General features: G+C 30.5%; 1 protein-coding gene and 1 non-coding gene across 2 annotated transcripts; both read left to right on the top strand.

Annotated features, from left to right (window-relative positions):
- The first annotated feature begins 2,367 nt into the window (after nucleotides 1–2,367).
- Nucleotides 2,368–2,473, top strand: LOC121230126 (small nucleolar RNA R71). Its single transcript, XR_005928078.1, has one exon. It is a non-coding gene; the product is annotated as a small nucleolar RNA R71 (small nucleolar RNA).
- Nucleotides 2,474–7,662: 5,189 nt separating this feature from the next.
- LOC107957134 (5'-deoxynucleotidase HDDC2) lies at nucleotides 7,663–12,049 on the top strand. The gene is made up of 8 exons (XM_016892573.2): nucleotides 7,663–8,017; nucleotides 8,126–8,250; nucleotides 8,349–8,386; nucleotides 8,511–8,621; nucleotides 8,760–8,839; nucleotides 9,296–9,332; nucleotides 10,921–10,962; nucleotides 11,797–12,049. Exons 1-8 carry the CDS (start codon nucleotides 7,742–7,744, stop codon nucleotides 11,862–11,864), a joined length of 777 nt encoding a protein of 258 aa, XP_016748062.1. The 5' UTR covers nucleotides 7,663–7,741; the 3' UTR covers nucleotides 11,865–12,049.
- Nucleotides 12,050–16,990: the final 4,941 nt, after the last annotated feature.

Below are 16,990 nucleotides of genomic sequence, written 5' to 3'. Positions count from 1 at the left end.
ATTGATAGCTCGAGAGTGAGCAATTATGAGATATGAGACTTAGGTAGCATCGGCTACATATGTGGCACTTAGTGTGTAAAATTCTCGAGTATCTAACATTATTATTCTGAGTGGTTCACGGGTATGTCAAAGATAAGAATACGTGTAAGTTCATTTCGAGATGGTACATGTATGTACATAAAGCTTAGGTTTATCGAATCTAGAAAAATGATGAATTCAAGGTAAGTTGGTGAGGAAATGAATTATGATTGTGAAACTCATGGTATATTATATTATCTAATGTCATGTTACTTGCATAATCAATGTATGGTAAGGTTTGCTTATTTCTTACATAAAGACTTACTAAGCTATATAGCTTACTCCGTTTATTTTTCCATGTTTTGTAGTGTCACCAAGCTAACTCGGATTGAGAAACGTCGGAGATTCACCTCACACTATCAAAACTATCATTTTGGGTATTGATGAAATTTAGCATTTTTAGTATATGGCATGTATAGGGACTTGATCATTTTGTTATATGTATCATTATAAATTTGGCCAAATGTATTGGCTTGTAATTGTCAAAGGTTTGATATGGTCTTTAGCCATGAAACTTGGCTCATTTTGGTTAAAATGGTTGTAAGTTTATATATTATATATATATGCATGTATGTGCTAATGCCTTGTTGGTGATGTAGTTTATTAATCCTTGGCAAATGGTTGAGTGTGGCTAAATGGGTTGTTGATGAATGGTTAAGTATGGCTCATTGGGATGTTAGAAAAATCTAAGTAGAATTATACATGATGAAAGTGTGTGTGTGGATGCCTTTTTGAATGTGAAATTGGTATGTTTGATTTGGCATAATGAAATGTCATGTATATTGTAGATGATGGTATCGTATTAACATGTTTTAGCTATAATTGTAAATGTTTTGGTTGCTAAGTATGCCATGACTTGTGCTATTGAATTTGTGTAAGTGTAGGTGTAAATGAGGGTGGCAAATGGCTTGGTAAATAGCCCCTATTTTGTACACACAGGTAGACATATGGACGTGTACACACGGCCTGTCCCATGGGCATGTGTTCCGGTTGTACGACCCTAGCACCTTAATTTTGAGAAACAGAATGCTTAGAATTGAGCACACGGGCAGAGACATGGGAGTGTCTAGGCCGTGTGAGGGACACACCTCAAGCACGGGCGTGTGTCCCAGGCGTGTGAAGTCTGCACCTATTTTATGAAAATTAAATTAACCACACGGCCTAGCACACGGGTGTGTGACTTGATCGTGCGATCTCAATTTGTTCATGCATTGCAAAACAGAAAGTTACAAGAGTTAGGGACACGGGCGTGTGTGACCACACGGCCTGTCCACACGGGCGTGTCCCAAAAACTACACGGGCGTGTGACCCCTGTTTATAGCAAAAAATTTTTAAATTTTGTAAAAATTTCTAAAGTTCTCGGTTTAGTCTCGGACCATTTCCAAAGCATGTTTTTGGGCCACGTAGGCTCGTATTAGAGACGTTATGATTGAATACAAATGGTTTTAATTTGGATGTAAAATTTATGACTCAATTTGTATATTTTTTTGTGATAAAAGTCAGGTAATGCCTCGAGTGCTGTTTCGACGTTGAATACGGGTAAGGGGTGTTACACCCTCTCTTTAAGGATTATTTTCTATGTTACTCGAGGTTCCCGTGACAATTTGCCTTTTGATATCTCCTATCATGCTTATTAATTGGCTCATCTGATCTTTGAGTTTAGTCAATGTTTTCATCATACTGGTACTCTCAGATTGTACTTATTTCACTTTTATCCTCATTGACTACATCTCACCCTCAATTCGAACCAAGCATTGACCACATATAGTATGGTCATTTAGGTTGACCCTTTCTTGAGGTTTCTATAGATAATGAGGTTGATAATTAGCATTTTTAACTTGGTTTGAATTATTACTTCCTACCTGGTTTCTGCCCCATCTTAGGTTTGGGTAATTTCTCCACCCGAGGTTATAAGTTTTTGAATAAGGGTTTCCACCTCTATTCCCAATATAGTTCACGTCCTCGGTAGGATTATTGATATAATGGAAGGGCAATTTATCTCCTCCATATATTGATGACACACTGGATAAGGATTCTATATGGTTTAACCTGTCCACTATTTGTTGAAATCTATCATCCTCTTGGACAGCTTTGATCGTAGATGGTTTCTATCCATATGTGTAACGCTCGGTTAGCCACTGACAGGAATTCATTGCCATACTCTCTATGAATTCATATGCATCATCTTATGTCCTGTTCATTAGGGCTCCTCTTACGATTCCATCTAGTCCCAATCATGCGTGTACATCCAACCCATTGTAAAAAATTTGCAGTCTTAGTCACTCGGATAATCCATGGTGTGGGTATCTTTAAATTAGTGTTTTAAAATGCTCCCAAGCTTCATGAAAACGTTCTCCTTCTGATTGTTTAAAAGTTGCGATGTCTCTCTTTAGTTGAACCATTTTTCTAATAGGGAAGAACTTCTGTAAGAATTTTCCTACGAGTTCATCCCATGTCGTGATAGATCTTGGTGCTTACAAATCTAACCAAGAGAAAGCGTTATCTATTAAGGAGAAGGGGAACAGTCAAAGACGGATTGCGTCATTGGTGACCCTCTTATATTTGAAAGTATCACAAAGTTGAAGGAACCATTTTAAATGCTTATTTGGGTCCTCTATCATTGTGCCACTGAGCTGCAAATTATTTTGGATCATTTCTGGTTTAATCTCAAAATTGTTAGTCGTGATGGTTGGCCATATTATACTTCCTTGAACCATTTTCAGACTTGGTAGTGCGTTGTCCTTTAAAGTTCTTTCATTGCATGCCATGGGTATATTTGCGCGTAGCTGTGGTAGTGGTGGTAAATCTTGTTGGTTATTATTATCAATTTCGTCGAACAACGGGTTGTTTTGCAGTTGTAAATTGCTTGTAGCAGGTGGTGGGTTCTGCATCTGCTGTTGTTGTCAATTATTCTTACGGATTATTCTTTTTGTTTTTATAGTTGGCTCTATAGTAGATCCCCTACTACAGGTTATACACTGAAACCGAAAAGAAAATAAGAGTTGTTAAAAAAATAAAATAAAGAAAAAAAATCATATCTATAATTTTAAAAATTTCCTAAGTAGTCTATTAAATGCAAAAATTAAAATTAATCTAGTGATGTTGCCTTCCCGGCAATGGCGCCAACAACTTGACTGCATCGGGACGTACTGACGTCCAGAGGAGAAACCTTCACAAAAGATATGAAATAAGCGGTATCCACAAGTATACGGGTCAAGTTGTAATTCAGTTACAACGAAGTAAATGAGTACTCCGACGATCATACCCAAGAGAGGCGAGTACTAAATTAATCCTAATCTAAACACAAATAGATTTAATTAGTACTTTAAATAAATTATATTACTAATAAACATAAAGAGAGATTTTTAGGGTTTTAATAATAAAGAAAATAACATAAATAAATAGACTTTAGGAAACAAAAGATGTAAACTGAATCAAATCTAAGCATGAACGATTAGCTTACTTTGGTAATCTTAACTAACTGTCACTCCGAGTTTCTATTCAGTCAGCTAGTCCTTACCCTAGCAAGATCTCTTGATCTTCCACTAAACCGATGAGTTGGAAAGAACTACTTATCTCTCGACCACACAGTCCAAACTGATTCGGTGCTAAAGTATTCACGGATAGGCCATACCAATTTTGGTTAATTCCTACTAAATGACATCCTAGGGTCGTCAAGCCTAAGGTTTAAGTTCTTGTTCTCCCAAGCAACTGATTCTCTAAGAAATCCCTACACAATAATTAATTAGTCATACCTCCACTCCATAAGAGGATTAGTCCCTCATAGATTTCATAAACACAATAAACTTGATGTTAAAGATAAACATGAATAATAAATCAAGAGGAAAATGTTTAAGAGAATCCTGAATTGTATTAAATAAAGTGTAGAATCCACAAAGAGTTGACCGAGTCTACAAGTTAGATCTCCCAAAAAACACAAAGGTAAAAACTAGAAGTAACCTAAAACCTAAGAAAAGGGAAAAACTAAAAACAAAAATTACAACGAAAATTATAAAATATGAAATTTGTCCATAACAAGTGTTAAATGAGCCTATTTATAGATATAGGGTTGTTGTCGTCCTCAACCCTAGGTCAGTTGATGCTCTCGTATTAAACATTTGATTGTGCAGACTAAAGCGCCCTTGGCTCGTAAGTGTTTCTCGTACAAGATCAATGTTGCAACACCTTAGTGCCTGTGTTGTGACATCTAAGGCAATATGCTTAGCCTTAGTATGGTTTTAGGTGTGTGTTGCGGCACTGAAGACAGTGTAACCCCCCTAACCCGTATCTGTCACCGAAAAAGGGTTACGAAATGCTATAGTAAGTTAACCGAAATAAACAAGTAAAATCATGATCATTTTAATATAATTTCTCAAATACCATAAAGTAATTGAATTATAATAATATCTTACATCTACGAGGCTTAAATCGAGCTTTAGGGACTAAAGAATTAATCTTAAAACCATCAGGGACTGATTTGAAACAAATTAGGATATTTTAGGAAAATATGAAAAAAACTCAAAAACAGGGGACACAGCCATGTCCCAGCCCGTGTTTCTACCCGTGTAACTCACTAAGTTGGGTCACACAGTCGTGTCACAAATCGTGTAACTTTCTGACTTGCGACACACGGTCGTGTCTCAGGTTGTGTAACACACTGACTTAATACACACGGCCGTGTCTTAGACCGTGTGTGGCACATGGCCATGTGGTAGCCCGTGTCCCAGGCCGTGTACACTTAAATAAACCTTAAACATCAAGTTTACTATTTCAAGAATTCTTGGGCACTGAGTAACCCATTTACCAGCCATTGGGCCTATTCAAAATGTCATTAAACAAGCTCAAATCATGCTAATTCAACCATCTTAAGTGCCTAACCAATGGTACCACAAGTATACACTTATACAACAATATAAATCATCACCCAAACATGCCAATTCACACAACTTAAACTTCTAACCAATATGCCTATCATAGGCACCCCAATTCACAACATTTCAATATAATCTATTAATCATAGAGATGCTAAAAGTTTATACCAAAGACATCTTCCATCATTCACATATATCACAATAAGTTATCAACTTGCACTTAGGCTCACTCTTTATATATTTACATACTAAACAAAAGTAATGACAAAACAAGCTTATTACATGCCATATAATCCAAAACAAACATTCAAAAACTATCGAAAATTGATGGATAGTGTGACTTGAGTGCTGATTCGATCGTCCAACCTTCAAAAGCATCTACAAGAAATAGAAAGTAACACAAGTAAGCTTATTGAAGCTTAGTGAGTTCGACGGACAGAAACAATAATTCTTACAGAAATAAATTTAACCATCAAATAAAAAAATGATTCAACAACAAATATTTCCTGTCATCCACAATTACAAACTGGTGATTGTCATATTTCAATTCAAAGTTCAAATAATATTCTCCGGTAACATACATGTCCACAACAGAGTCTATTCTAGATGTCAAGTACGTGTCATGCCATTCAAAGTCATTAAACAAGTTATAATACAATAATTTATGACCTAATGAATGACTTATAGATATGAGTACACAAGTAGTCCAACCGAAACATGAAAACGCTCATGAGAGCTAATCCAATCGATAACACGCCTCAACACTAAATGCCTAGCCCGTAGGTTATACATCCACCCCCATAAGACGCTAGAAGAAGATAGTATAACACGAGGGTTCACAACAAATGCTGAACCTTGGCATACTCGGGAAAATATATATAACACACCACATCAACTCCACTCTAACCCCACGTAACACGCCATCATTCAGTTGTACTCTATCACTCGTTCATTCGATTCAAGTACCGAAATTCAATAACATTTTCCTAAACAACTTTATGTCATCAATTGAAAAATTAATATCCACTAGTTCATATCATATCATCATACAATTCATATAAATATTAAATTACAAACCGAACGAACTTACTTAGACTGAATTGTAATAGTTGCAAAAGTTTAGGGACTATTCTGTAATTTTCTTTTTTCCACGTAAATCAACAGGGTCTTGATCTAAAATGTAAAATTTTCCAATTATTAGCTTACATTTCATATTCCAATTTGTTCTACATTTATACCATTTTTTTTGAAATTACATAATTGCCCTTAACTTTTACAACTTTTAAATTTAGTCCTTTAACCCGAAAATCATCAAATTAACCATTTTCTCAAGTCAAAATTTACAGTCGAATAATCTAGGCCCTTAAATAGTCCCAACTAAATCACCACCAAATCTTGAAATTTTGACATTTTAACAATTTAATCATTAAATCAAAAACTAATAAAAATTACTTCACAAAACAACCAAATACCACAATCAAAGCTTCAAACACATAATTATCATAAAAAACAACCAAGATTCATCAATCGAAACTTCTAAAAATTTTAATAGATTAAAAAACGGAGGTATAAGCTAGTTGGACTAGTTGCAACGATTTCAAAAACATAAAAATTATAAGAAACATGTATCAATCTCACTTACATGCAATGAAAACCACACAACCGAAGCTTCTTCTCCCTAGCTATGGTGTTTCAGCAATTTGAAGAAGAAAATGTTTATTCTTCATTTAATTTTGTTTTAATTTTGATTTAATTACAAATTTGTCATTAAACATATGTTATTTTATCATTTTCATTCCAATTTCCGTCCAACGATAATAACTAAGGGCTGATTGCCATATAGGTCATTTCTCATTTAGTAATTAAGCTAGTTGATCATCTAAATGCAATAATTACTAAGTTTTGCACCTTTTTCTTTTTATTTAATTAGGTATCTAAATGTTAAAATTTCTTAACCAAAAATTAATATGACTCTAATGACTCTGTAAATATTCTATAAATAATATTTACGGGTCGATATGGCGAAAATTTGTGGTCCTAAAACCACTGTTACGTCACCACTGAAAAATGGGCTGTTATAGGCAGTCTTAGAATTCTTATACTTTGCTCCCTAAGTTGTGATATCAAACTCCCTAAGTTGTGATATCGAACTCCCCATGTTGCAACACCATGACCAATATTAAGTTTGTATGCCCTTTGATGGTCTCATGCACACTCATTAAGTATATTAGCTCACCTTAGGCCTTATTCGACCGTAAAGTTAATAAAAAACTCAAATAAAAATTTTATTTAATGTAAACGAAACTATTAAAATTTAATTAAAACATAATAAAATTGATTGTATTTAAACTCCTTAAATGTGAAAACTAATTTAATCTGCTATACCAAATTACCACAAATCACTTACTAGTTTTTCTATTTTTTTGAGCTTTATCCTCGTGAAGTCTACTTCATCCTTTATTCGAATTTCCCCCTTTTTTTTTTTTTTGCCTATATTTAGCTTTTGGACATAAAAATATTTACCAATATTCGATAAAAATTTAGGTATCAGAAAATCTATATAATTAGTACTAAAACGTGTATAAAGGATAAAATAAAATGCGAGGTCAGCTGTAGATTGCGGACCGTCAATTGCCGCATAGATGGTGACGTGGATGTTCAGATCGAACTTTTGAATCAATATTCTGGATTATACCATTTTTTCCACCAAAAATTTGATATTTGCCGCAACGAATCAGATTAATTAATTAAAATAAGAGGGAAACGAAAAAGAAAATCCGAAAAAAAAAAAGATGGGGAGTGGGAGCCGAATAGTGTTTCCTTGTAGAGCCTTCTCACTGGCATTCCTAGTCCCTTCTTTCACTTCCTCAACTCAACTCAGCCTCAAATCTTTCCTCGCCCACACCTCTCTTCCCCCCACTGCCTTCTCTTTTCTCCGAATGGCTTCCTCATCATCTTCTTCCCTCACCAACGGTAACGATATCAATCCTTCCAATGACGCTGCTGCCCCTTCTCCCCCCTCCGCTTCCTCTGCCATCGATTTTCTCACTCTCTGTCATCGCCTCAAGGTATTTTTTAAATTATTCACTCAAAAAAAATTGAATAATTTCTTTCCTTGTATTTTCTTTTAATTTGATATAGTTCTGTAACGTGATTATTATTGTTGGAATGAATAGACGACGAAACGAGCGGGGTGGGTGCGGAGAGATGTACAGAATCCGGAATCAATAGCTGATCATATGTATCGAATGGGATTAATGGCTTTAATTGCTTCTGATATTCCTGGAATTGATCAAGACAAGTTAGTTGTACTACCCTTTTTTTCCCTTAATATTTTACAAATTTCAGTTAATTCTTTGACTGAGAGGTTTCTTCTACTTCTTCTTCTAATTTATTTAGGTGTGTTAAAATGGCCATTGTTCATGATATCGCTGAAGGTTAGATTAAAAAAAGGTTTTTTAGCTTAATTTTAAACAAATTAAAATTTGATTTGTTTGTATAAATATGATTTTTTTAGCTTACCATAATCACAATGTTGTATTTATCTATGTGTTTGAACAGCCATAGTTGGTGATATTACCCCTTCAGATGGTATTTCTAAGGCTGAGAAGAGTCGAAGAGAGCGTGAAGCCTTAGATCATATGTGCAAATTACTTGGTGGAGGGTCTAGAGGTTTACCTAATTGTTCTTTCTTTTAACTCATAGTCGTTTATGAAAAATGAGGGCATGGTTGGGGGGGGGAGATGGGTTGAACTTGAATCTCATAATGATGTATAATTCGACCTAATTTTTCTGCTTAATTGATTGCAGCGAAAGAAATAGAGGAATTATGGATGGAATATGAAGAAAATACTTCCTCTGAAGCCAAAATCGTCAAAGACTTTGACAAGGTATGTAATGCTAGTGTTTTTATATTTCTATTATTCATGATTTATCAATAAAACGGAACATCTCATTTATTACACTTTTATTATGCTCTAGAAGTGATGATGAGTAGCATGCTTAGTTACTTGTATGATGATAAAAATAGTAATTGTTTTGTTTCCAACCTATGGTTGTAAGTTGTTCAATTTTCATTTTGTATTCTGCTTATTTGTGTTTATCTCATCTTCAGTACATATGATGAATTAATCTTTCATTCACCAATCTCTATGCATATTCAGTTTAGTTCTCCTTTGATTATAGCATTTAGACCTCAAATTATTGCGAGTTTAATCCTATTTCAACTGATGTTGGTGATTTTTTATCAGTAGCTACCTATAAACATATTTTTAGGTCTGTAATCATAGTTCTCTAAGCTGATAAATGCTTTCTAATTTGATGTTGGGTTGTCCTGTTACATGCAGGTGGAGATGATACTTCAAGCCTTAGAATATGAGAATGGTAAGACTTCTTGTTCTTGACTTTTTCCCTTGATTTTTTATCATTGCATATTTGCATAAGCATCAGCGTTTATGATCTGATCATAATGGCAATTCACCTTAAACATATGGCTTACAGAAACATTAAATAGTTTTAAACATTTCTCAAGAATAAGCTATAGCTTTCTATGAATGAGAGCCAAGCTGGGGAGAAAGAAAAAAGGAAAAAGGAAAAGGAGTGTTTGAAGCTTAGAGGCAATGTAGGATAAAGCCAGGTTTTGATGGTCTTAATGAAAGCTGAGTATTGGAATTATTATTGCTGATTTATTTACTAAGATGGTAAATTAGTTTTTTATAAAATTAATACGATCATGCTACATTTGGTAGGAGTATTATTTTTTAGGTTTAATGAAAAATTTGGCCACTAACGTTTGTCAAAATGGCCCTAATTGTACTTTTTGGCCTTTTTTGGCCATCAACCTTTGTTCTTTTTTTCAATAACGTTAAAAAAGTTAATGGGGATGATGTGGAATTTCATATGTGGAATATTTTTAATGAGATATAATTTATTACTTAGATAACCCAATAAGATAATTAGATGTGGAAAAATAATAAAATAAATAAATAATACATTAAATTGAAAAAATAACTCTTAATTTAAAGAAAATAAACATAAATATCTAAAAAAAATTAACTTAGTAGAAAAACTTCTCATAAACAAATGTATGAAAGATTGAAACCTTTTGAAAGAAAAGAAAAATTGAAACCTTGAATTTATTCATTAAATCTATTAGAAAAAGCGAATTAAAAAAAAAACAAAGGTTGATGGCCAAAAAAGGCTCGAGAAAGGGCCATTTTGACAAAACATGCAAACGTTAGTGGCTAAATTTATCATTAAGCCTATTTTTTACACATGTTTTAGTATATGAGTTAGCAATAAACTAATTAAATTGGTAATATTTAGCTACTCTCATGACTTATTTTTAGCAAAGAGAAGGAAAATTTTTCACTTATTTTGAAGAGCTCTTATATTTTACTAGAGTTTTTACTCATTTTTCTAATTTCAAGTTTAAATTTGTACTAGCTATTATTTATTTTATGTGTAACTATTCTAATACATACGTAATAGATCAGCTTTTTCCTTATAAATGAGGCATCAGTACAACCTAACGCTTAAAATTTAAAATCATTCTGATATCATATGTTGCTGAGATGAAATAAATGTCTCTTGTTTGCTGCTGAGATTTATTTCATCATATTTTTGTTCCTGGATCTTGGGCTTCATGTGCATTTTTGACAGGGATGACCATTTTAACAGATCGTAAATTATTAATTGTCAACTACCTTTCTTTTTTAGTTTGATTAGTGTTTCTGTTTAAATTCAAAGCCTTCTTGCATACATTACACTGGCTTCTGACCTTAAATAATCTATGTGATGGACTTGTGGTGCATGCATTTCATATGCTGTGGAATGTCTTAACATTCTAGAAAATTAAGATATACTGTCTTTTTAAATTATTTATTTTTCAAAATTTGCGCCTACTTTTCAATTATAACTAATCTCTGTAGTCATTACTCATTGTAACAATGTTTCATCTTGACTTATGCAGAGCAAGGGGTGGATTTGGATGAGTTTTTCCAGTCAACTGCTGGTATGTAATTTAAACCTTTTGCGGTTCTGTGGTTTTTACTTTTTTCTTTTTTCTTTTTTGTTTCCATAATGGATTTTAATAATTTTTAAGACATTTAAACTCAAAAATAGAATAAATTTGAAAGTCTAGTTCAGTAACTGAATTTTACCTTTTAATTGGTTTTAGATGTTCAATTAAGCCCTTCGACGTTTCATTGGTTCAATTTGGACATATCTGTTAAATGCCGTTTGACATGGCATAATATGATTCACCTGGAAGACAAAATTAAAATGAAGATAAGCAGCGGAGCTAATAGAATATGTCATTATAATACTTAGTGGTTTTAAGACGAGTAGCATTTAGAAAAGTTTGAGAGCAAAAGAAAAAAAAAATGCTTATAGGCGAATACAATGCTTAAGAACTTAAGACGTTATATAATGATGCTGTTTAAGTAGTGGAATTTGGAACGACGTAAGAGTTGGGAGAATGGGAAGTGTAATCAGGAAGGTTTTGTCTGACTGTTTTGGAGGTGATACAGGATTCAGAAAAATGATCTTACCTACTTGGTAAAGGTGAAAGGATTCTTCACGCTCTGCTTCTTTAAGAACTTCTGTTGAGGAAACCATTTCCGATTAAAACAAAATTTCATTAGTCCTCATCTCTTTTTGACCTTGAAACTGGGAAACGCTTTGTTAACGATAGCTCACCTCAGCAAACTTATTAATGTACATAGATGCCATTCTATCTTTAGTATTTAACCTAAACTTGCTTGGTTGATTTAAAACTAATAATTTGCATTATTCATGAGCAAACTTGATTTTGGCTGCTAATAAAGGTAATTAACTTATATTACAGGGAAGTTCCAGACTGAAGTTGGAAAAGCTTGGGCCTCGGAAATAGCATCAAGAAGAAAACAACGTTGACTTGAAAAGCTTGGACTTGGTAAAATATTATTAGGCTATGCCGCTAACTGTTCTTGTCTTCAGCTGATTTCTGGCATGGTTAGTTCAAAAGAGCCTATTTTTCAGTTACTAATGCCCGCTATTGTTATCTTTATAATTCATACTAAAATATTAAAATAGCTAGGCATCTTGTCATTTTTTTTCCAGTTCTCTTTAATCAAATCTACCTATGGTAATGCTTTTGGGACTACTAAAACAAATTTGGAAAACCTTAGTTATGTCAGAAAATATATTCCTTACTGTACATCCTTCCTTACAAGATTGATTTATGAAATTCTTTCGAAACCTGACCTCCTCCTCATTCCAAAAAGAGCTCCTTTGTTCTCCTTAAATCAAAGTTGTCATTAACTTCTAATCGTCTTCAGGTGTTAAGCGAAATTATCAGCCTTCTATCTTCTTCTTTCTTTCTTTTTAGGGTAAATTATAAAAATAGTCGCTTTTGTTTGTCTCATGTTATATTTTAGTCACATATGTTTGAAATGTTACGTTTTAGTCACTTATGTTATTATTTTGTTACGAAGTGACGACTCTTCCGTTAAGTTTTTATCTCCCTAACGGTAATCCTACGTGGCAGTCCAACTAGATATTATTGAATTTACTAATACATACTTCATCCGGATAAGTATGTATTATTAAAATTAAATTAAAATATTAAATAAGAAATTATATTATAAAACAATATGTTATTTGAAAAATAATAATTATTATAATGAGATACATGTTTTATTAGGTATAAGTATTTAAAATTTTATTTTTGTAATGTGATATATGCGTAAATATATATATAATTGTATTACTGAATCTGCTAATACATACTTCATACGGATAAAGTATGCATTATTAAAATTAAATTAAAAATTAAATAAGAAATAAAATTATAATATAATATATTAGTTGGAAAATAACAATTATTGTAATGAGATACATGATTTATTAAGTATAAGTATTTAAAATTTTATTTTTGTAATGTGATACATGCGTAAATATATATATATAATCATATTAGTGAATCTGGTAATACATACATCATCTGGATGAAGTACGTATTAGCAGATTCAGTAAAATCTAGTTGGACTGCCACGTAGGATTACTGTTAGGGAGATAACAGAACTTAACGGAAGAATGATCACTTCATAACAAAATAATAACATAAGTGACTAAAACGTAACATTTCAAACATAAATGACTAAAATGTAACATGAGGCAAACAAAAGTGACTATTTTTGTAGTTTACCATTCTTTTTATATATATATATTCAAATTTGGGGGAGAATGAGTTTTATGGGAATTGATGCTAACCTTGATCTTGCAAGTTATTTTTTGCCATTAGATACGTAATTTATTGGCATAAGCCATTATCATATAGCTAAAACATAAGTTTTTTTCCTGATGAAATAGCAACCAAAGCCAAGTAGTTTTTTTGTTCGATTTTTAGTAATGATCGTCAAATGGACTTGGATTAAGGTTTGTTTTATTTGTTGATGAGTATTGAGTCATTTTATTGTCAATTGGGGTTTAGATTAAGGTGTGTTTTATTTGTTGATGAGTATTGAGTCATCTTATTGTCGATTGGAGTTTGATAGGTTGAAAAAATTAATAACTCAGTGACTTATTGAAAATTTTCGAATAGTTTGGTGATTTAAAATTTTATTTTGAAGAGTTTAATAATATAAAAGAAATTTTTTAAATAGTTTAATAATTATTTTGTAATTTTTTGAAGTTGGTCGAAATCTAAATGTATTAATAATTTAGTGATTTCGGAGACTTTGGGTGTAATTTATGAAATTTCCGTTGAAATTAAGTTATTTAAAAAATAGGATAAAAATACTAATAATTAAAATAACTCTTAACATAATAAGAGTATTTTGGGTGGAATAAAATTTGGTATGAGTATTTTGAATGGAGTAAGATTCTTTATATTGTCATTGAAATTCTTAGATTTCACATAGGTACAGTAAAATTCTCTATTTTAGTAAAAATAATATTTTAAGAAGATGGACATGATGACTTTTTTAAGGTTGTTTATGAAATAAAAAGTATAGTGACAGTATATTCAATACTAAATCCTACTTGAATATGTCAAATTTAGGAAAAATAAGTCAATGCAAAATATGTCAAATTTAGAAAAATAGGATAATGCAAAATATATGATGCATACGATATAAAAATCTGAAAGATTAACATTAAGGTTAATAATCTTTTGTTTTAATAGAATATTGAGAGTTTGAGTTCGATTTATAGTGATTTTATTCTCTTTCTCAAATTATTAAAAAGATAAAGAAATATTTGATGCACTCCGTAATTATTTATATTTTTGATAAATAAGATATATCATATAATAAAAACGAAGTTAAATAAATTTAATTTTTAACTTTTTTTTCCTAATATATGGTCATCTGGTTTACTAATAGAATGTAAAGCTATTTATAAATCGATTATAGAACAATATAAATGAGAAGTAAATATATAAACGTGTGAAATTTAAATAAGATACTTTAAAAATGGAAAATAATCATTGTGACAAACTATGCTGAAGAGAATATGAATGCAAGTATAATCAAGTGGAGGATGCCAGTAAGATTTTTTTAATTTATTATTATTTAAAAAAACTATATAGTTGAGTATTAATTCTAAAAATATAGAAATCTTTTAAATAATTCTTCAAGAATTTTTGAAAAATAATTATTTTATAAAATAATTTTTTATATAAAAATAAATGGACCTTTCTACCCCATATAAAACCTAAAAAATTTTAACCTTTTTATTTTGTTTCAACACTTATTACATTACTATTAATTTTTATTTATTTATTTTTCACTCTCTTGAATTTTTACAAGATAGGTGTTCAATATTTTGATGCTTTCATGTTGGTCCCCCGAATTTGGTAGCATATGCTTTTCTTTTTCATGTTTTATTGATTAATCTCTAAAAAAAAATTAGAATTGTGACTTTTTTTTTATTTTTTATGATAGAATAGAATTTTAGGTATTGTTTGATAAACTGAAAAATCAAATACTGAAAAATTAAATGTTGAAAAAATAAATATTGAAAAATTAAGTACTAAATTTAAGTTAATATATATTTTTAAAAAAATTAAGTATAAAATATGATTAGATTTTTTGATAAGTATAATTTTTTAAAATTTTGAAGGCAAATTTTTTAAAAGACAATGTTAAAAGAAATAAAATAAAAAAAATTGAAATTTTTTACATAAGTAGTTTTTTATTCACTTATCAGTTTTCACATTTTTTTCATTTAAAAAATCTTACCATTTGTGTTTTATTATAAATTATCAAACATGATTAATAAAAGTAAATATATGAAAATTTTAACTTTCAAATTTAATTGTTTTCAATGGCTTATCAAACAAAGCATTAATCTTTTTTATGTAATCCTTTTGGGATATTATTTTTATGAGATTTAAATATCGTGATTGGTTAATAATTAGGTTTGATTAGTATAAATTCCTGAAGAAATTATGATTGATTGTATTTATAATATTAAAATTCTTGAAAATTTGATTAGAATTTTAACATTTTTATTTAAAAATTGTTATTATTAGTGTGATTATTGTAATTGTAAATCTTGTGTTCGAAAAAGAAATAGTATATTGTATTCCAATGACACCAAACAACACTTAAGAAGTTTTTAATTTTATGAAAGAAAATTACTAATCATTTGTTAGTTCATGAAAACTTCTATTTATTTGAGGTTTAGATTTATTTATTCTAAATGTTTGACAAGAATAAAAAAAATATCTTAAAAGGAAGTTAAAGTGAAATAGAAGAACAATATTAAGCATTGGGCTTTATAACTTTAATAAATGATTTAATTTTAAAAAAAATCACTTCACAATTCAAATTTCTTTATTTCACTTCAATATTGAAACATAATTTAAGCTTAAAATGGAATCATTGTGAATTTTAAAATACAAATAAAAAAAATTATGAAGGTGACAAATAGATACAATTGTATAAAGATCAACATAAGATGTATCATTATGCTATAAAAAAAATATAAAATTTATAATTCTTTGATAAGATAAAAAATAACATAAAACAAAACAAACTTAAATAAACAATAGAATGAATTTATGTAAATTTAAGTTAATTGCAGTAAACACTTCCAATTTTAAATTGGTCTCTAAACTTTTAAATGTTTTAATTATATATCTAGATTATTAAAGTTATATTAATTGGGTCCTTTCATTATTAAAATTGTTAATAGAACCATTAAATGACGCATAAGATGTTGTATGACATAATTTAAAGTGATTTTTTTAAAGAAAATGAATATTGTAAGCATGGATGCCGTAAAAATTTTGATTTTGAGGTTACAAAATTTTTAGAAATGTTTTATCGTTTTCTCTTTCTAGTTCTGTTGAAGTTTTTACTTTTAAAATTTATGTGGCAATCCACATAAGATTTGACGTATTAAATTAAATATTTTAATAATAAAATGACCTAATTGATATAATTTCAATAGTATAAAATATAATAAAAATGCTTTATGAGGATAATTTAAAATAAAGGTTATAGTCTGGAGTGTGGTTGAAAATAAGTAGTAATGGAAATATTAGATTTTCTCTTGGCATTTACTGTGATGTTTAAATTTCCTAAACACCATTCAAAAGATGACATATATTTTATTTTGAAATTTATAATGTACCAAATAACTTTAATTTTTTTTTGTGGAAAAAGTAAACTAATTGAAAAGAAAAAATTAAAACACTATCTCTATTCTACAGCTATTCCTGAGTCTTGCTCAATTTCTTCATTGAATTCTTGAGATGGATCCCTCATATATAAACTTGTATGCTGTCTTGCCCAACAAACAGAGATCTTGAGTGTCTCTGATAAGCTTCATGTTATGCTTTGAAAAACAAATAGGTTTCTATTCTTCCATATACGCCATGCAATAAGTCCGAAGAGTGTTGGCTAGGAAGTTTTGGCCCATATCAGCCATTTATTATGTCTTAAATTTTCCTCCACCCATTCAAAGATATTACTAGAAAAAAAATTTTGTTTGCCAGTTTACAGGGACAATGTTCATCCAGACTTCTCTGGCTATCGGGTAGTCTCTAGGGG

The sequence above is a fragment of the Gossypium hirsutum genome, chromosome A05 (genome assembly GCF_007990345.1).
Source record: "Gossypium hirsutum isolate 1008001.06 chromosome A05, Gossypium_hirsutum_v2.1, whole genome shotgun sequence".
In the NCBI taxonomy this organism is placed as follows: domain Eukaryota; kingdom Viridiplantae; phylum Streptophyta; class Magnoliopsida; order Malvales; family Malvaceae; genus Gossypium; species Gossypium hirsutum.
Note: the sequence above shows the minus strand (reverse complement) of the source record. Positions and strands in the feature narration are given on the sequence as shown.